The sequence below is a fragment of the Cervus elaphus genome, chromosome 12 (assembly GCF_910594005.1).
Source record: "Cervus elaphus chromosome 12, mCerEla1.1, whole genome shotgun sequence".
In the NCBI taxonomy this organism is placed as follows: Eukaryota; Metazoa; Chordata; class Mammalia; order Artiodactyla; family Cervidae; genus Cervus; species Cervus elaphus.
The window spans coordinates 75,575,570-75,597,058 of NC_057826.1; the positions used below are offsets into that span (position 1 = coordinate 75,575,570).

Genomic DNA, 21,489 nt, shown 5'->3' on the forward strand with positions numbered 1-21,489 from the left:
TGAAGTTCCTTGCTACTGACCCCAGATTTATTACGAGTCCCAGTGGAAGAACTCACTTGAGCTCTGTTGGCACAGTGTTGGCTGGCTTGAACAGAAAGCTCCTTGGCTAAACACAGGGGATCAGGAACATTTTTAATCTACCCTTTTTCTAGAACTGCCTTCTTTTTAGTTCAAATGATTGTTACTTTGTTAATGAAACATTTAAAAAAAGACTGTAGATCTAAAATTCGAAGGGCCCATTCCAAGTGTGAGAAAGGTCAAAATCAATGATGATGAATGGAAAATAACTCTGTATGGTAATGCTTAAGCATTTCATTAACAAACCTATACAGAAGCTTAAATTTCTGTGAAGTCTGATCTGCTAATATTTTCCTATACTCTTTCTGACTTTCATGCTTAGAAAATTCATGACCATCCTAAATTTATCAAAAAATAGCTATTACTTAAAAATATTAATTATCTATATTTAGAATTTATTTAATAACAGATGCTAAGGTAGGTGTCCAAATTTATTTGTTAATCTCTAGACGACTGTCCATTTTTGAGGGCATGTTTTATTGAATATACCATCTTTTTCTTATTCTTTAATAACTAAATTTTCGTAAGTAATTTGTATGTTTGGACTTTCTATTATGTTCCATCGATGTCTGGATCTTTCTGGCAACAGGCATCTTTACCTAACATAGCATTACACTTTGTCTTACTGTGGAGGAAATTCCTCTCCATTTTGTTTCAGAATCCGTCCTCCTGAAGCCTGAGATTACCTGCAGTATCATATTTGGCCTCTAGAGGGAGATGCTACACAACTTGAACTTGATGGAAAGCCGGAAAGCCACCAGCCCTTTGAGGAAAAGCTTTTACTTTGCTTGCCCTGTAAATCCACTCACTGCTCTGTCAGGGTGTCCACGTGGCTGAATTGTTTCCAGGAAAAACCTGCAGAAAGGAGCCTCCTGCTTCCTCAGAGCTCAGACATGATGCGCACCCTCATCTCAGCGCTTGTGACGATATTCACACTTGGTGAGTAAAGTCTCTTTTTATTTTATCTTACTATGGTCTTCTGATTTAGAATTGGCTTAACGAAATATTCACCTCTGTTTCCAAGTCAATCCCTGACCCAGAATTTGTGTTACAGGAGGAACAAGAGCCCAGACAGTGACTCAGCCTGAGAGCCACATCTCTGTGTCTAAAGGGGACCCAGTGCAGGTGAAGTGCAGCTATTCGTATTCTGGGAGTCCTTGGCTCTTCTGGTATGTCCAGTACCCCAGACAGTGCCTCCAGTTACTCCTGAAAGACTCCTCAAGAGAGAGCATCCAGGGTTTCACCGCTGACCTCAACCAGGCTGAGGCATCCTTCCATCTGAAAAAACCCTCAGCTCAGGAGGAAGACTCAGCTGTGTATTACTGTGCTCTGGGTAACACAGTACCTGGCTTCACAAGAGAAGCAGAGCGCAAACCCCTTACAGAAAGTGTTTCCATGTTCCTTATTTGACCACCGTGGGGCATTGTCTCTTTAGAGACTGACACTGAATTTACCTCTCAGATACAGAGTTGTCATCAGTTGTCAACTAGCTGTAGAATTTTTTAAAAGGGGATTCTCATTACCTACTCTGTATAAGTTAATTTTTAAATAACAAGTGTATTTATTTTAGATATTAGTACGTTGAAAAATACTTCTGAAATAAAACTGTGTAACAGCATGAAAATTCTCTTCTTGGCCCAGATGGGCTCCCCAGGTTTAAGTGACACAGTCTCGTCTCTCTGACTGTGCTGCCGCCTCATCCTCACCCACGTGTATCATCACCACATGCTGAAGTTCCTTAAAAGTGGAATGGTGCCTCTTGACATGTGACTGCTGATCTTTCTGCAGCTAATGCCTTTCTTCTCATGTACTTGATGGACTTATACTATCCGAATAGGGGCAATCAGGAGAAAAATCATGGCAAGTTGAAAAAGGAAAGTTTAATATAAAGAATTATTAACAAATAGCAGAGCATTATTTACTAATGAATGCTAAAGAACATGAGAAAGAACTCTAAAGAACACAAGAATAGCATCTGTAGGGAGACACTTATCTTTGGGACTATGCCAGAGTTTCACAGAAAGTAACACATTATAATATGTACTCTCTTCTCCTATCACAGTGGTGACTCAGGCTTCACTGGGGAGTGTGTGACTGTAGCCTGCTGGATGGGGAAGTTTGCCGAGGTGCCAGAGAAAAAGACTAACAAGCAGAAGAACAGGTCCCAGGGCTCTGGCACAGTTTGTAGGAAGCTGGCAAAGGAATACTGCTGAACTTGCTCGGGTGCCTGTGAATCTTGCCAAGAAACCACCCAAGGGCTGTCACTAAACGTTGCTGGAAGGGAGCATCACAGCCAAGCACCACAGGAGCAAGAAGTGTGGGACACGTGCCAGGACCTGGAGGAGAAGCTGCCTCTTCTGCAGGGTCCTTTCCGCTCTCTCTACTGACAAAGCTTCACATCGTGCCAGCTGGCAAAGGAGACATGTTTACAAGGTCCATGACCAGAATTACCCTATGAATCTATGAAGGGGGAACTTGTAGTTCAAAGGCAATAAGTTGATAACCGGCACATCTTTCATACACACTCCTCCTCACACAGTTGAACTTTCAAGCAAGGGTGAAATGACTGTTTCCATCTAACAAGCTAAGTCTGTCCTTTGAACAAGTAAAGACATTCTCATCCTTTCTCCCAAATGAGGAGACATGTGGTCCCAACAGTCACTATGGATCACTAGCTGTATTAATTACTTCTAAAATTCAGAGGAAATTCCATTGAAAATTCTGTTATACACAGACTAAATTGTAAAGTTAATCTCTCTCAAGTTGTACATAGAATAAGTATAGTGAGGAGAAGGAAGAAGAAAATGGCAGCATACGCAAAGGAACACATGAAAGTAAAGAGCAAGAAGAAAATGTAGAAAGCTACTACATTCTTTGATTCCCTATTTGGTCTTGATGCTGCAATTGATATAGATGACTTTTTTTTATTACACATTTTATATTTTCCCTGCTCTCAGCCATAAGCTCTGTGAATTGGGTTAGTTACCTAGTGGTGTGACACAATTCTTCATCCTCAAAGGATCTGAATACTCAAAAACCTTGTCTTTTTATTGGTTGTTGCAATTTAACGTTAACCATTAGTATTGGGCATGGAAGTGCCAAGAGGCTCCCCTAGGAAATCTCCTGGGTTCTAGACGTAGTCCTCTTTACATTTGATATGTAGCAACAGCCCCATGTCTCCTTGGTAATTGGTATCAACCACCCTAGTCAGTAGAGTAACCTCATTTTCTATTCATTGGTTGTGAGACGTATGTAGCCCAAATAGCCACATGGAAGTCTTATCTTCCAGTTCAGTGAAACCATTACTGTGTTCCCTGGGGAAAGCATTATTTCTTTTAGAGAATAAGAACTAATACAACTCAAAGTTACAAACATTACATGCAAAAATCTTACTAGTGAGTTACTGAAAATAACAGTGAAGGATCCATTCTCAGGGCCACGTCCTTGATAACTGGAATAATGCTTTCTGGCGATGGGGGAGACAACACCATTACTTATCTCCATTGTAAAGCATGCATTGCATCTGATGAGACAGAAGGCCATCTTTTCAGAGTTGTTTTTCAACCGGTGCTATTACAAAATCAATGTGTGTGAGAGTGCTCAGTCGTTCAGTCCCCTTTGGGACCCCATGGACTATGGTCCACCAGGCTCCTCTGTCCCTGGCATTTTTCAGGCAAGAATACTGGAGGGGGTTGCCATTTCCTATCCCAGGGGATCCTACTGACCCAGGGCTCAAACCTGTGTTTCTTGCATCTCCTGTATTGGCAGGTGGATCCTTTATCACTGTGCCACCTGGGAAGCCCGTAGAATCAATAAGCCATTCTAAATTTTATCAGGTCAGCCATTTCTGGATGATAGAGTATGTGGTAAGAAAAATAATCCTGTGGGCATGTGCCCATGGCTGTAATCTTTTGCTCTGAAAATCATTTCTTCCTCAGAAGAAATGCTGTGGGGAATATCTTGCTGAAATTAGGCATCCTGTGAGTTTATGAGGATGACGCTAGCAGAGTACAACAGCAGGTATAAGTGTCTATTCCAGTGAGAACAAATCTCAGCCGTCCCCATCATAGGCGATATCTAATGTAATCCAGTCGTCACCAGGCATCTGGGAAGTCTCTCTGGGGAATGACACCACATCAGGGACTCAGTATGAGTCTGTGTCATTGACAGATTAGGCCCTGAGCAGTAGCATTAGCGAGGTCAAACTTGGTAAGCGCAAATCAGTGCTTTTGAGCTCAGGCATAACTTTCAGACTGCTAGCAAGGCCTGATCATGAAGTCATGAGACCAAAGTGATGAAGCAGGTTGCACTGAGATGGTCCTTCCTCTGCAATCTCTGCAACTTTTGAGAGTAGTTTGAGAAGGATCAGTGTTAGCTCTTCCTTAAGTGTTTGGTAGACTGACTCTATAGCTTTAGAGTCCAGTTCTCTGACCGTACTGGAGATTCTGAGGCAAATCCAATATTAATTAACTTATTCCTTTTCTATTTAATTCAGCCAGAGTCAGTTTCTGTTACTCATAAATAAGAACCCTGATTCATATACAATCTCATTCCAGCATTACGCAAGTTAGGAAAAAAGAAGGACATGGTGTCAGAAGTGACTGTAAGAAGTCTAACAGTGCTCCTCAGAGGTGTTCTGTAAATACTGGGCATCAATGTTCTTTCTTAATTGAGTTTTAGTGCATAAGATTGTAGCTGTTCTCACTCTAGGCTGGAACTGGAGTTCAAAAGGCAGAGAATAGAACAGCTTTGCGATTTCCTCTGACCCAGCCCTAACACACTTCATCTTCCTCGAGTGGTTCTCTTTGCAGGATGATGTTGCCCCCACAAGATGGCATTGCCTCTCTCCTCAGACTCACTTTGTTTTAAATCAGCATGTTTGTATTGAAAGCAGAAGATTAAGCTTCCTTTGATTGGCTGGGTAAGAAACCTGAGACTCTCCCTGGGATTCAGAGGGACTGGATGAGTACACTGAAAAAGAGAGCTAGACTGAGGAACCTGGCTTATTTCAGGGCAAGAGCTGCATCTTCCATGATGAATGGAAGCTTCTGGCTTTGTCTTTGGTGATTCTGTGGCTTCAGCTGGCCAGTGAGTTGGGGCTCTTGGTGATGGGAAGAGGGTGACCAAAGTTCAGAGCCCACAAGACTGAGGGGCAAAATCTCTTTAATTGGGAAAAGTGAAAAGTGAAAGTGTTAGTCACTCAGTCCTGTCTAACTCTTTGTGACCCAACGGACTGTATCCCGCCAGGCTCCTCTGTCTGTGGAACTTTTCAGGCAAGAATACTAGAGTGGGTTGCCATTCCCTGCTCCAGGAGATCTTCCTGACCCAGGGATCAAACCCACATCTCCTGCTTTGGAAGCAGATTCTTTACCACTGTGCCACCAGGAAAGCCTGTTAATTGGGAAATGTACCCTCAAATTATGGAAGGAAATGCAAACACTAGCGAGTGAAAATGCAGTGACTGACTCCTGGCCTCTGTCCTTGTGTTTCTGCCTAGAGGTGAATAGCCAGCAAGGAGAACAGAATCTTCAGACCCTGAGCATCCAGGAGGGTGAAAATGTCACCATGAACTGCAGTTATAAAAGTATTACTTTAACTGCCTTACAGTGGTACAGACAGGATTCAAGGCGAGGCTTTGTTCATTTGATTTTAATGCGTTCAAGTGAGAGACATATAGTGGGAGACTACACTTCACACTTGACAACTCCATCAAAAGCAGTTCCTTGTCCATCACGGCTTCCCAGGCTGAGGACGCTGCTACTTACCTCTGTGCTGCAGACCCACAGTGCTCCGCGGGCACCCGCAGCCCCAGCACAGACCTGCCAGAGCTGTCTCTCAGAAGCCGCAACAGTGTGCAGAGTTGGTGGTTTTGTCTTCCCACAAGGGAGAGTCTGCAAACGGCTAGCAACACGAAAGGGAGCTCCTCTCAAATTCCTGATGTTTTCGGTAGCGTGTCAGACTATAGCAAAAGGCGTGAGGTTTAGAACAGTAAACTGAAATGCCAGATTCAGCTCTGCCCATCCTGGCTGTATCTTTAGCCATATCATCGGTGTAGCAGCCTTCAGTTTCCTCAGTTTAAACAAAGGATTCAGACTGGATGAGCCTAAAGACCCTTCAAGTTCTAATTTAACCAAGTCATCTCTGGAGGATGAAGAAGGACTTCTCAGTATAGAAGGGCTCATCTGTTATATGTGCAGCCCCCTCAAGACCTAGGTGGGGCTTTAAGATGCATGAGATGATTTTAGTATTTCTCTAATTCTTGTATAGGAAACAGTAGATTCATCAGACATTAGAAATAAAAAGGATTTAGAACTGTTTCAATGAAATGTTTCACTTTAAAACTGAGGAGTGAAAACGTTATGTAATAATAAACACGAAAATCTCAGTCTTCGGAGTAAAAGAGACAAAGATGTGCATCTGATTCTGCCGTTTACTATTTGTATGATTTCTAAGCTTCAGTTTCTTCATTAAAGAGATGGGAATTTATCCGAAAGTCAGAATTTTTCCTCTTACAAGTGAGAGATGTATGTTTTCTTCTAACAGCCCCTAAAACATTGTTTTTTGAAAGTGGATGCTTCTGTTTATTATCACATATATAACAGTTTTCCATCCACTGTATTCTTGTTCCTGGTAAGAGTAGTTTTCTTGATACAGTTTTGATGCTACTGAAAATGTGTTTGTGGACAAAGGGCATTTGTATTTATGTGACACTTGGTGGAAAAGGTAGGAGGGAAGGGGAAAGGTTGGTAGGACTGTTGTTCCCACATTCCAGACCTTAAACCACCACCATCACCTATATCAGAATCACCTAGAAAACCTTTGAAGATCTGGGTTATTAGGAGCTTACTCAGTCAGACTGATGCAGTGATGTACTTTTAATGAACAGCATTTATATCAGATATTGGTTCAGCTTCATATCACAAAAAACTCAGGTAACGTTTTTAACAAGCTGGAATTTACTTCCCTCTCATATAAAGAAGCTCTATCACATGTACCATGTGCAGTCCAGGGCTGGTATACCAGCTTCATAGTTTTGTGAGGAAAGAAGGGTCTTCTTTCTGGCTGTTTCTTGTCCTTAAATAGTCGCTTTTGTTTATATACTTTGCCGAAACAGCAAGAAGTCTATCCATTTTATCCACCTTCCAGGAAGAATGTCAAGAGGCAACTGAGCACATGCTGGCCACGTCAACCATTTTCAGAAGCTTCACCCCACAGCTCCTACTTACATTTTACTCACGAGTGTTAGTCCGTGTCTCCACCTTTCTTCCATCAGCAAAGGAGCCTGGGATATCAAGATTTTTTCAGTCTCTGCATGTTTGTCGCTCACAACAAAATTGTTGTTCTCAGTTCAATTCAGTTTAGTCGCTCAGTTGTGTCTGACTCTTTGTGATCCTGTGGACTGCAGCATGCCAGGCCTCCTTGTCCATCACCAATTCCCAAAATTTGCTCAAACTGATGTCCATTGAGTCGGTGATGCCATCCAACCATCTCATCCTCTGTCATCCCCCTCTCCTTCTGCCTTCAATCTTTCCCAGCATCAGGGTCTTTTCCAGTGAATGAGTTCTTCACATCAGGTGGCCCAAAGTATTGGAGCTTCAATTTCAAGCATCAACCTTCCAGTGAATATTCAGGACTGAATTCCTTCAGGACTGACTGGTTTGATCTCCTTGCTGTCCAAGAGACTCTCAAGAGTCTTCTCCAACACCACAGTTCAAAAGCATCAGTTCTTCGGTGCTCAGCTTTCTTCATGGTCCAACTCTCACATCATACATGACTACTGGAAAAATCATAGGTTTCACTATATGGACCTTTGTTGGCAAAGTAATATCTCTGCTTTTTAATATGCTGTCTAGGTTGGGATATCAGGATCCTTTCAATCTCAGCATGTTGTCACTCACAACAAAATTTTGGTTCTACCATAATTGAAAAAGACACGTGTACCCCAGTTTATTTAAGCACTATTTACAATAGCTAGGACAAGGAAGCAACCTAGACGCCCATTGACAGATGAATGGATAAGGAAGTTGTGGTACATATGCACAATGGAGTATAACTCAACTATAAAAAGGAACACGTCTGAGTCAGTTCTAATGAGGTGGATGAACTTAAAGCCTATTGCACAGGGTGAGGTAAGCCAGAAAGAGAAAGACAAATATCATGTATTAATGCATATATATGGAATCTAGAAAGATGGTGATGATGAAACTATTTGCAGGCAGCAAAGGAGACACAGACATAAAGAACAGACTTTTGGTCACAGTGAGGAAGGGAGAGGGTGGGAAGACTTGAGAGAGTAGTACTGAAATATATACGTTACTATATGTAAAACAGTTAGCCAGTGGGAATTTGCAGCATCATGCAGGTAACTCAAAGCTCTTTTAACAACCTAGAGGGGTGGAGGGGGGAGGGGTGTGGGAGTGAGGTTTAAGAGAGAGGGGACATGTGTACGCCTGTGGCTGATTCATGTTGATGTATGGCAGAAACCATCGGTAGAGTATAAAGTAATTATCCTCCAATAAATAAGTAAAAAAATAAAGTATATAATCAACAAGGACCCACTGTAGTGCACAGGGAAGACTGTTCCATGTTCTGTAATAACCTAAGTGGGAAAAGATTTGAGAAAGAATAGGTCCATGTTTATGTAACTGAATCACTTTACTGTACACTTGAAACTAACATGACACTGTCAATCAGCTATACTCCAACATAAAATAAAAATTTAAGGGGGGGGGGAAAGAAAGAAGAAAGAAAAAAATAAGAAAAAAATAGAAAAAAAAAATAAAAATTTAAAAATTTGTAGTTCTATTAGAAATTGTAGAAAATGAACATTCTATAGGCAAATAGTAGTTTCTGCTGTACTCTCTATATGGGGTATATTAAGACTCATGTAGGGTTTTTTTTGTTGTTGTTGGTTTAGTGATATTCATTTTTGAAATACTGTCTCCAGTCTGCTTCCCAGCTCTGTTGACTTTGCTTCCTAAAAGTCCTCTAGAAGATGTCACAATCCCCACAACCCAACTCACCTCCACAATCCTCATTAAAAATCCATCTTAGTCTCTTGTTCAACACTCGACACACCCCATCACTCTTCCATGTAGTCCCTTGTACCATGGTGACAGCGATTTTGCCAGAGTGCAAATTTTAGCCTGTCAGTCACCTGGATCTGCATTTGCTCTGAGGATAAAGAAAAGCTGCCTCTCCAGCTTCATTTCATTGTGTCCTAATCTCTCTGTCTCCGTCTCTCCCTCTGTCTCCAACAATACTGATATTAAGTTTGTCAAAGGCACAATTTTCCTCTTATATAACCCATTCATAGAAATTTTAGGTGATTTTCTTATTTTTTTCTTTTCCTAAAATTCTTTTCCTTGCTTCAAAGGAGTTAAAAACATAGTAAATGCCTACTCATTCTTATATATTTGTCCAAGAGTCAGTAGCTAAGGAAAGCTTAGTGGATATTTATAGAATTACAGATCTCTGCATTTTCAGGTTTGTGATTTATTTTTATTTCTTTCATTATTTGTTTAAGGTCTATTTTCAATCCTACTCTGTGATCTCCTTAATGGCAGTGTCCATAACAGTGTTTTTCATTCTTGAATCAGCATCAGTGTATCTTAGGCATTTATTGTTGTTGTTTAGTTGCTAAGTCGTGTCCAGCTCTTTGTGACCTCATGGACTGTAGCCTGCAAGACTCCTCTCTCCACTGGATTTCCAGGTGAGAATACTAGAGTGGGTTGCCATTTCCTCCTCCAAGGGATCTTCCTGACCCAGGGATCGAATCCACATCTCCTACATTGGCAGGTGGATTCTTTACCACTGAGCTACCCAGGAAGTATCTTTGGTATTAGCATCATTCAATTTCCTTCTTTTCTATCCATTAATGTGTTCTTTATTTTAAGCCTCCTCAAAAAGCTATGATAATATTTAGCGAAAAAAGTAATCTTTAGAGGTTTATGGATAAATTCTTGGAGTATAGATGGGATTGGCAAATGATAGCCACAGGGCAAAGTAGCTTGATGCTTATGTTTATGAGTAAAGTTTTGTTGGAAGACAGCCATGCTCATTTATTTATGCATTGACCATGGATGCTATACCAGCATAGTTGTAGCAGAGACTGTATGACTTTAAAACCTAAACTATTTACTATTTGACCCTTTATGGACAAAAAAGTCTGCCAACCTACAGGGTGTAGGAATTACATTAGAATTTTTCAATTTGGATTTTTTTGTTTGATGACAACAAATTAAATAATAAAGGCATATTTCTAATCATCTGTTGGGCCAATTTAGAATACTCCCCGTCTTTCTGAAGATTTTGTGTTATGTCATTTTTTTAAATCTAATTAAAGACAAATGGAATAATGACACTTTACAAAAAAAGCATCATAGATCTTTAAATGGATAAAAGTTTTAAGAATATTTTTTAAACATTTAAAAATTTTGAATGTATCAACATGCAATTCAGCAGAAAAAAGAGTAGCAGTAAATGCACAATATTTTTTTCAGTGCTGATTTTTTGATGCTTTGTTCAATAATAGATTTATATAATGCTGACTTAAATGGATATTTTTGAATAGAAGTAAAAATACTGGAAATCAGTAATCACAGTAATTCAGACAATAGTGTGGAGAAGGCAATGGCAACTCTCTCCAGTGCTCTTGCCTGGACAATCCCATGGACCGAGGAGCCTGGTAGGCTGTGGTCCATGGGGTCGCTAAGTGTCAGACACGACTGAGCGTCTTCACTTTCACTTTTCACTTTCATGCATTAGAGAAGGAAATGGCAACCTACTCCAATGTTCTTGCCTGGAGAATCCCAGGGATAGGGGAGCCTGGTGGGCTGCCGTCTATGGGGTCGCACAGAGTCAGATACAACTGAAGTGACTTAGCAGCAGCAGCAGCAAATATTGCATTAAGCTCCAAATTATCTTAATCAGGGGAATTGTTGAATGACACAATCTATAGCTTTCTTCTAATGAGTTTTCACCACCTCTTTAGTTTCATCAAAATATCACTCCTCACATTAATGTTTTAATATGCATTTTATTAACTTTATATTTTGTATGTATGGGCTTCCCTGATAGATCAGTTGGTAAAGAATCCGCCTGCAATGCAGGAGACCCTGGTTCGATTTCTACATCGGGAAGATCCATTGGAGAAGGGATAGGTTACCACTCCATATTCTAGAGCTTTGCTTGTGGCTCAACTGGTAAAGAAATCCGTCTGCATTGCAGGAGATCTGGGTTTGATCCCTGGGTTGGGAAGATCCCTGGAGAAGGGAAAGGCTATCCACTGCAGTATTGTGGCCTGGAGAACCCCATATAGTTCATGGGGTCATAAAGAATCGGACACGACTAAGAGACTTTCACTTTGGTGATTAAGAACTGTGAACCGAAGACATCTATGCTTAACCTGAGTTTTGTATGTATAAAAGTGCTATAGTATTTTTAAATAGTCAGTATGAGAGTGGTCTCTTACATGAAGAACTGTGCCTTAGTTTGAGAAATACTTAATGCCCCTGTGTTCAGACCCTAGACATGCCGCTGGAAGAAGCTCACCATACCGCGGGCCTGAGAACTATTTCTTGTAGAGACTATATTTCATAAACAGATCATTGTACACCTGGACATGTCCACTCATTCACTTATTCATTTATTTTTCAAATATTTTTAAACCATTTGCCCTGAACTAGTGTTCTGTGTATTTTGAGAAGTTGGCCACTGAGATTAATAAGATTAAGTTCCTGATCTCAGGTGCATCAAACCTAGTTTGAAAAACAACACACAAATGTTACTGGATTGATAGCACTGCCCTGAAAACCCGTGTAAGGCAACCTCACACCTGACTGCAGCCACAAAGTCTTCATGCCTTAAAATGGTTTATGTCAGCAAAGAACAATGTTTTGACTTCTTACCATAATACAACCATACTTTCCATGAAGTAAATCCTAGAAAAAGAAGCAGCTGTGAAATGACTTTGTTATATCTTCTGCTGGGTTCACTTCACTTGCACAAATAATTGCACAGGGACCTAGACAAACAGGGTGATAGACACTGAGCAGACAGTTCTTCCCAGTGAGATCCCTGAATCTCTAATAAAATAAATACACAGGAGCCTGATAAACACCACACACATGCCTTTGAAATGAAGCAAGCCTGGTTAATATTTTAAGCATCTGAACTTGATTTTCTAAAGACTCTACCAAAAAATTACTAGAGCTAATCAATGAATATAGTAAAGTTGTAGGATATAAATTAACACACAGAAATCCCTTGCATTCCTATACACTAACAATGAGAAAACAGAAAGAGAAATTAAGGAAACAATACAATTCACCATTGCAACAAAAAGAATAAAATACTTAGGAATATATCTACCTAAAGAAACAAAAGACCTATACATAGAAAACTATAAAACACTGATGAAAGAACTCAAAGAGGACACAAATAGATGGAGAAATATACCATGTTCATGTTTTGGAAGAATCAATACTGTGAAAATGAGTATACTACCCAAAGCAACCTATAGATTCAATGCAATCCCTATCAAGCTACCAACGGTATTCTTCACGGAATTAGAACAAATAATTTCACAATTTGTATGGAAATACAAAAGCCTTGAATAGCAAAAGCAATCTTCAGAAAGAAGAATGGAACTGGAGGAATCAACCTGTGTGACTTCAGGCTCTATGACAAAGCCACAGTCATCAAAACAGTATGGTACTGGCATTAAGACAGAAATATAGATCAATGGAGCAAAATAGAAAATCCAGAGATAAATCCACATACCTATGGACACATTATCTTCAACAAAGGAGGCAAGAATATACAATGGAAAAGAGACAACCTCTTTAACAAGTGGTGCTGGGAAAACTGGTCAACCACTTGTAAAAGAATGATTTTCTAAAAAAAAAAAAAAAAAAAACTTAGTTGAATTAAAACAAGAATGTGACAAGTGCTATCATCCAAGTATGGTCCAGGGGCCCCAAAGGAGATCTTTTTCAGGGAGGTTTACCAAACTCCCTGAGGTTTCTCTCTTTTATTGCAGATTATTACTCAGTCTAAGATTCACCTTGGATCTTTGCCCTCTGCATGCTACCCCCTTGCCCCTATCTCTCTCTCTTTCTCTCTTTTCTCCCACATCTCTCCTTTCTTGTCCAGTGGTCCACACATTTCGAAGTTCCATCTCAATCCCACAGTGAGACAGTTTTGGTAAACCCCATCAGTACTGGTGCTTGGAAGCTGCTTCCATGAAGTAAGCTGGGCAGTGTTAGCCCTCATCTCATCTGTCTTCCTTATCTCTGTGCTACCTGATATCCAAGGTCCAAAATTTGTTTCATGTATCTTGTCCAGTTTTCTAGTTGTAAGGTCAACTCTACCTTTAACTGTGAAAAAGAAGTAACGGTAATTTTTTTTTTTGGAGTATTTTTACAAATGTGTCATTGTATGATGGCAGGGTATGTAGTAATAACCTTATCATTCAACCACACATTATTTGAGACCTGCTGTAGATAAGGTTTCCTCCATGGCATGTTGACTGAGTCTTGGGGATGAACAGAGCTAATTCAGGTAAAGAACTCGAGTAGAGCAGGGATCACTTTCCATTCAGGAGGAATCTTCTCTGATTCATGGGTATCTTGGAGACACATTGAAGGAAGAAATCTCTGACTATTCCATCTAGAAATTGTAACCGGAGTTTCTTGCGAAGCTACAGATACCTGTACCATGCAAAAAGTCATGGAAGTAATGATAGTTTGCCTAAGCATGCTTATGTTTAGGACTTTCTTCTTAGGGTCCTGTCCCATTCTCCTGTATGTACCCCACAATCTGTTATCAGGAGAAATAGGACAGACTCGACTGTGGTGCAATTCTCACGATCACCACCAGAGGGCGGGGCTTCCTTCAGATGCCGTTCCTCCTGTTCAGGAGCCAGTTTGACTTGCCCACTTTGTAGCCACAAGACAGAATACTGCTATGGTGCAGAAAGGGGCTCTCCGTTTCTGAGTGAGGAGGTTCTGGAACATCCAGATGGAGACTAGATTCGTTAGACTGGCGTATTCCAGGGAACAAGGACCGTTTTCTTTTGCCAGCATGCATTCTGCCACTCACTCAGTTCTTCTGATCATCTTGATATTCAGTAAGTAACATTTTATCCTAAATGCTAATGATTTTTCATTTTCCTATGGTTATAGGTAAGTTTTGTTTTTCTTCTCTGACTGAAAACTCCTCTCCTGTGCATTTCTATCATAACAAAGTGATTTTCTTGTAGGAGGGACCAATGGTGACTCAGTGAACCAGACAGAAGGCCCAGTGACTGTCTCAGAGGGGGCTCTCATGACCCTGAACTGCACTTACCAGACCACATATTCGGATCACTATCTTTTCTGGTATGTCCAGCATCACAACAAAGCTCCTCAACTCCTCCTGAAGGGCCTAACAGCAGACAAGATGGTAGAGCATGAAGGTTTTCAGGCCACTCTTGTGAAGAAGGACAGCTCCTTCCACCTGCAGAAACAGGCAGTGCAAGCATCAGACTCGGCTGTGTACTACTGTGCTGTGAGGGACACAGTGATGGAGGGCTGCAGGGGGAGCTGAGCACAAACCCAGATGCAGATGGGGCTCAGGCTGTGGGCAGACCCAGAAGGGGGTGTTGTTTCTCTCTCAGAGGTGCTGTCAAAGCACTTCCAGCTCTGATACTCCGAGCCAAGGACCTTGGAATTCTTGGATTGCCCGACAGAGGAATCTGGGACAGGACAGTGTAAAGTGGAACCTAAGCGCTTTTCTCCAGAAATGCCTGTTTTCAGCCCATCCACGTGCCCCCAGATGGCATAGAATCCCTTGAAGTGACATTAACTCCTCAACAACAATTCAGATTATATATGCTGAAACATTTCACAATGTGTTAATAAAAATTCCAGGGCTCATTGTTGATGGATGACTGTGTGATCTAGAAGCTAGTCTCTGGTTTTTAAAATTCAGGCCAAGATTGTGTATCCTGCTCAGTTTCACCTGCAGACATTTCATCTTCAGTGACCGGAGCTTTATTCTCTCTTTCCTTGACTTTTCCATCCCTGCTGGTTGCTCCAGAAATGCTGCTACCTAAGTAAGTTCCAAGAGGAGAGTTTCTGACAAGGTATTCCTTCTGTCAAGGGCCCTGTGGATCACAGCAGCCCATTCTGTAAATATTGCAGATGTTGTGTGTATTGTTTGTATTCATACTGGGTGCAGGATATTCTCTTTGCTAATAACCTCATCTCAGGGAAATGAATGCCAAAGCATGTTCAAATTACCATACAGTTGCACTCATTTCACATGCTAGTAAGATTATGCTCAAAATCCTTCAAGCTATGCTTCAGCAGTACATGAACCAAGAATTTCAGATGTAGAGCTGGGTTTAGAAAAGGCAGAGGAACCAGAGCAGATCCAATATCTGCTAGATCACAGAAAAAGCAAGGGAATTAAAAAAAAAAAATCTACTTGTGCTTCATTGACTACGCTAAAGCCTTTGACTGTGTGGATCATGACAAATTGTGGAAAGTTCTTAAAGAGATGGGGATACCCAAGAAACCTGTATGCAGGACAAGAAGCAACAGTTAGTACTACACATGGAACAATGGACTGGTTCAAAATTGGGAACGGAGTACATCAAGGCTATATATTGTCACCCTGCTTATTTAACTTGTATGTAGAGTACATCAGGTGAAATGCAGGGCTGGATGACTCAAAAGCTGGAATCAAGATTGCCAGGAGAAATATCAACAACCTCAGATATGCAGATGACACCACTCTGATGGAAGAAAGTGAAAAGAAACTAAAGAACATCTTGATGCAATGAAAGAGGAGAGTGAAAAAGCTGGATTAAAACTCAACATTAAAAAAAAAAAAACTAAGATTACTGCATCTAGTCCCATCATTTTATGGCAAATAGATGGGGAAAATGTGGAAACAGTGACAGATTTAATTTTATTGGGCTTCAAAATCACTGCAAATGGTGACTGCAGCCATGAAATTAAAAGATGCTTGCTGCTTGGAAGAAAAGCTATGACCAACATAGACAGCATGTTAAAAAGCAGAGACATTACTTTACCGGCAAAGGTCCATATAGTCAGAGCTATGGTTTTCCCAGTAATCATGAATGGATGTGAGAGTTGGACCCTAAATAAGGCTGAGTGCCAAAGAATTGATGCTTTCTAGCTGTGGTGTTGGAGAAGACTCTTGAGAGTCCCTTGGACTGCAAGGAAATCAAACCAGTCCATCCTAAAGGATATCAACCATGAATATTCATTGGAAGGACTGATGCTGAAGCTGCAGTTCCAATATTTTGGCCACCTGATGTGAAGAACCAATTCACTAGAGGAGACCCTGATGCTGGGAAAGATTGAGGGCAAGAGGATAAGGAGGTGACAGAGGATAATATGGTTGGATGGCATTACTGACTCAATGGATGTGAGTTTAGCAAACTCTGGGAGATAGTGAAGGACAGGGAAGGACACACACCTGCAATATTTACAGAGTGAGCTGCTCTGATCCACAGGGCCCTTCAGAAGGAATATCTTGTCCAGAAGCTCTCCTCTTGGAACTTACTTAGGCAGCAGCATTTCGGGAGCAACCAGAAGGGATGGAAAAGTCAAGAAAAGAGAGAATAAAGCTCCTGGCATGCTGCAGTTCATGGGGTCGTAGAGTCAGACATGACCTAGGGATTGAATGGCAACAAAAACAGGGAAAATTAACTCATCACGTGAGGCTGTCACGGCTAACGCCATGACAGGCAGCCTAGATTAGGAGTAGGCCTGGTTTCCCGGGGTAACATAATTATCAGGCCTCCTGGAGCCAGCCAATCAACATATGCCTAGCAAGAAAAAAGGGAACCTATCAGGGGAAAGCTGAAAGCCCCACGTTGGGCCAACAAAAATTACCTTGCAACTGTGTAACCAGTCCGCTTGAGCCAACTACCTACTGTGTAACCAATCCACTTGCGCCAACTACCTGCTGCTTTTTTTGACCTAATAAATACCCAAGAGAACTGGGGCTCGGGGCCTTTCGTCCTCACACACTTGGTGAGGGCAGGAGGCCCTGGCTCAAGTCAGTAATAAATTCCCCTATTGCAAGTTGCATTGTTTCAAGGAGTCTTCTTTCCCAACCGGGGACTCGGACTACGGGCAGAACAATCAATCAGTCATATTTCGACACATGGAAAGAGTGTTTATGCACTCTTACAATAAGCTATCTTGGCAGCAGAGTGAAGAAACTAGGAGAAAGTGTCACCCATTGCTCAAGAAACTAGGAGAAAGTATCACCCACTCCCAAAGCAGGAACATCTCCACACTCCTCTGCTCATGAGCAGGAATGTGGAGCCACTTGGTCACTGCTCTGCATCTCTGATACAATCATGCCCATTGCACAGAGAGTCCCCTCATCTTTTCAGGCTGAACTCCTGTCTGCAACTTCGAGGACCAGACTTTCTGGAAGGACAGTGGAGGGCACACAGGTGGGAAGAGATGGATGTTTTACTGCTGGGCAGTCTGTGAGACGTGGCTAGAATATTAAATCATTGTCATTTCATAATTTATAGGCGTGCGTAGTTTGCTAAGTTTTGTCTGACTCTTTGCCACCCTGTGGACTATATAGCCCAACAAGCTCCTCTGTCCACCGAATTTTCCAGGCAAGAATACTGGAGTGGGTTGCTATTTCCTTCTCCTGGGGATCTTTCTCACCCAGGGATCGAACTCTCATCCCCTTAATTGGCAGGCAGATTCTTTATCACTTAGCACCTGGGAAGCTCAATTTATAGACACAACTACTCAAATGCAGAGTTTAATAGTTATAGTAGTTTTATGGTCTTGACAGATGTAGTTACCGTCGTCACTTAGGGTGGGTCTGGACACCCACCTGAAGGTAAGCACTGCCTTCCTCCCTAACATCCTAGAGTCCTGCACACTGGGGGCTGGCCACCTGTGCCCTGGGGGTTCAGCATCTTAATAAACAGGCCTAGAAATGGAGAGGGAGATGAAAGAACAAAAACAAATCTTAACGGTGGGAAAATAAAAGTATTCTAGCAGGTTTTATTTCCCTGGTAGTAACTGCTTCAGTTCTCTGCTTTCGGTCTCAGCCCTCATTTCATGTACTGCGGTCCAGGCTAGTGGGAGTACAGACAGGGCATAGGATTTTTTTTTTTTTTTTTTTTTTTTTTTTTGCTCACCTGCTCCTCAATCAACTGAAAGCAATTTGAGGTAGGAAATGTGTCTCATTTTTGTTTCCACGTTGTAGACAACCCTGTAAATTTCCAGAATGAATGTTGGAGTATTTCCTGAAAATGCACAAGAGTTCAAGAGAATCTAGGTGATCTGCTGAGCCAGAGAGTCCTGCCAGCATGATAACTTCAACTCAAGATTCTCATTTTAGGGAGAGCGTTGGTTCAGTGACTGGGACTCTGCACTCACATTGCAGGAGGCCAGGTTTGATCCCTGGTCAGGGAACTAGATCCCACAAGCCTAAACTAAGACCTGGTACAGACAAAAGAACAAAACAAGCACAAAGGACAGCTCAGCATCAGATGTGCATTAAAAATGATCCCAGTTTTGGGAAGAACTAACAAAGTTCATTTTAACTGGGGAGAAAATCTCAGTAGTTAAAAAAGACACATTTGAAGAAGACTGTTCTTGAGTTCAGCTGACTTAGTCACAGCCGTTGTTACTGGATTGACAACATTGAGAGCCCGTTTAAGGCACCCTCACAGCTGTCTGCAGCCACAACGTCCCCAAGCCTTAAAATGGTTTATGTCACCAAAGAACAATGTTCTGACTTCTTACCATATTATAGTTAGACTTTGCATGAAGTAAACCCAATCCTAGAGAAAAGAACAAGCTATGAAATGACCCCATTAAATCTTCTGCTGGGTTCACTTCACTAGCACAAATAATTTCACAGGGAACTAGACAAACAGGCTGACAGACAGTGAGCAAACAGTTCTTTCCATTGAGATTCCTGAATCCCTAATAAACAAACAGAAGACAGATAAATACCACACACATGGCTCTGGAATGAAGAGTGTCTGGCTAATATGTTCAGCATCTAAACTTGGCATTCTAAAAAACAATACTTAGTTGAATTAAAGCAAGAATGTGACAAGAGGTAAAAAGATGTTTCAAGAACCAGGTTACCTAAGTAAGGTCACCTGTGCCTCAAGAGGAAGGTGTAAGGTTGCTGTCACCCAGGATGGTCCAACTTCCCCCCACTCTCCCACCCAACCCCTGCCTTGTGCTTATTTCTCTCTTTCTCTCTTTTTTGTCAACATTCCTCCTCTCTGGTACAGAGGTCCACAAGTTTTAGGTTTTTCAGGATCTCCGTTCTCCTATTTAGTCTCAATCCCACTGTGAGACAGCTGCACTATTCTTGGTAAATCCCTTATGCACTGGTGCCTAGAAGCTGCCTCCATGAAGTAAGTTGCCCAATGTTAGTGCTCATCTCACCTGTTTTCCTTATCTCTGTGCTACCTGATGTTCAAGGTCCAAAAATAGTTTTCTAGTTGGAAGATCAACTCTACCATTATCAGTGAAGAAGAAGTCACATATTTTATTTTTACTGTGTTTTACAAATCTGTCATTCCTAGATAAATCAGGATAATAACCTTATCATTTAACTACACATTATTTGACCCCTGCCTTAGATAACATTTTCTCCACGGCATTTTGACAGAGTCAACATGAATATAACTACTTCAGAGGAATGACTTGGGGAGAGGAAGAAGCACTTTCCATACAGAGGGATCCTTCTCTGACCCCCGGGAATCCGAGACATACGTGAGGAAGAAACCTCTGACTATTCCATCTAGAAATTGTAACTGGAGTTTCTTGTGAAGCTAGAGATACCCGTACCATGCAAAAAATTATGGAAGTAATAATAGAATACTTCCTTAAGCACGCTTATGTTTAGGACTCTCTTCTTAGGGTCCTGTCCCATTCTCCTGTATCTAATCCCACAAGCTGTTATAAGGAGGAATAGGTCAGACCTGACTGTGGTGCAATTCTCACGATCACCACCAGAGGGCGGGGCTTCCTTCAGATGCGGTTCCTCGTGTTCAGGAGCCTGTTTCACTTGCCTACTTTGCAGCCACAAGATAGAATATTGCTGCTGTGCAGAAAGGGGCTCTCATTTCTCAGTGAGGAGCTTCTGTAACATCCAGATGGAGACTAGATTCGTTAGACTGGTTTATTCCAGGGAGTAAGGACTGTTTTCCTTTGCAAAGATGCATTCTGCCACTCACTCAGTTCTTCTGATCATCTTAATATTCAGTAAGTAGCATTTTATTCTAGACGTTAATGATTTTTCACTTTCCTATAACTGTAGTTAAGTTTTGTTTTTCTTCTCTGACTGAAAACTCCTCTCCTGTGCATTTCTATCATAACAAAGTGATTTTCTTGTAGGAGGGACCAATGGTGACTCAGTGAACCAGACAGAAGGCCCAGTGACTGTCTCAGAGGGGGCTCTCATGACCCTGAACTGCACTTACCAGACTGCTGATTTTACTCCCTATCTTTTCTGGTATGTCCAGCATCTCAACAAAGCTCCTCAACTCCTCCTGAAGGGCTTCACAGCAGACAAGAAGGTAGAGCATGAAGGTTTTCAGGCCACTCTTGTGAAGAAGGACAGCTCCTTCCACCTGCAGAAACGGGCAGTGCAAGCATCAGACTCGGCTGTGTACTACTGTGCTCTGAGTGACACAGTGATGGAGGGCTGCAGGGGGAGCTGAGCACAAACCCAGATGCAGATGGGGCTCAGGCTGTGGGCAGACCCGGAAGGGGGTGTTGTTTCTCTCTCCAGTGTGCTATGCTAGAGGTCTTGTCAAAGCTCTTCCAGGTCTGCTCCTCAGAGCCAATTGGACCTAGGAATTCTTGGGTTGACCTACAGAGAGGAATCTGGGGCAGGACAGTGTAAAGTGGAACCTAAGCGCTTTTCTCCAGAAATGCCTGTTTTCAGCCCATCCACATGCCCCCAGATGGCATAGAATACCTTAAAGTGATATTAACTCTTCAATGACAATTCAGAAATATGCTGAAATATTTTACAATGTGTTAATGAAAATTCCAAGGCACATTGTTATTGTTAATGGATGACTGTGCAACCTGGAAGCTAGTCTCTGGTTTTTAAAATTCAGGCCAAAATTGTGTATCCTGCTGAGTTTCACCTGCAGACACTCCATCTTCAGTGACGGGAGCTTTATTTTCTCTTTCCTTAGCTCTTGCATCCCTTCTGGTTGCTCCAGAAATGCTGCTGCCTAAGTAAGTTCCAGGAGGAGAACTTCCTGAAAAGATATTCCTTCTGTTAAGGGCCCTGTGGATCAGAGCAGCCCTCTCTGTAAATATTGCAGGTGCAGTGTGTACTGTTTGTATTCAAGCTGGGTACAGTGTATTCTCTTTG

The 21,489-nt window shown here is 41.7% G+C and overlaps 1 pseudogene and 2 gene segments (V, D, J or C); all 3 read left to right on the plus strand.

Annotated features, from left to right (window-relative positions):
• Window positions 1-807: 807 nt before the first annotated feature.
• On the plus strand, window positions 808-1,538 carry LOC122704629. The segment is given in 2 exon segments: window positions 808-1,017; window positions 1,133-1,538. Coding segments are annotated over 2 exon segments (402 nt in total).
• Window positions 1,539-14,091: 12,553 nt separating this feature from the next.
• Window positions 14,092-14,667, plus strand: LOC122705725. The segment is given in 2 exon segments: window positions 14,092-14,209; window positions 14,342-14,667. Coding segments are annotated over 2 exon segments (435 nt in total).
• A 5,566-nt stretch (window positions 14,668-20,233) lies between these two features.
• LOC122705726 lies at window positions 20,234-21,006 on the plus strand (annotated as a pseudogene).
• Window positions 21,007-21,489: the final 483 nt, after the last annotated feature.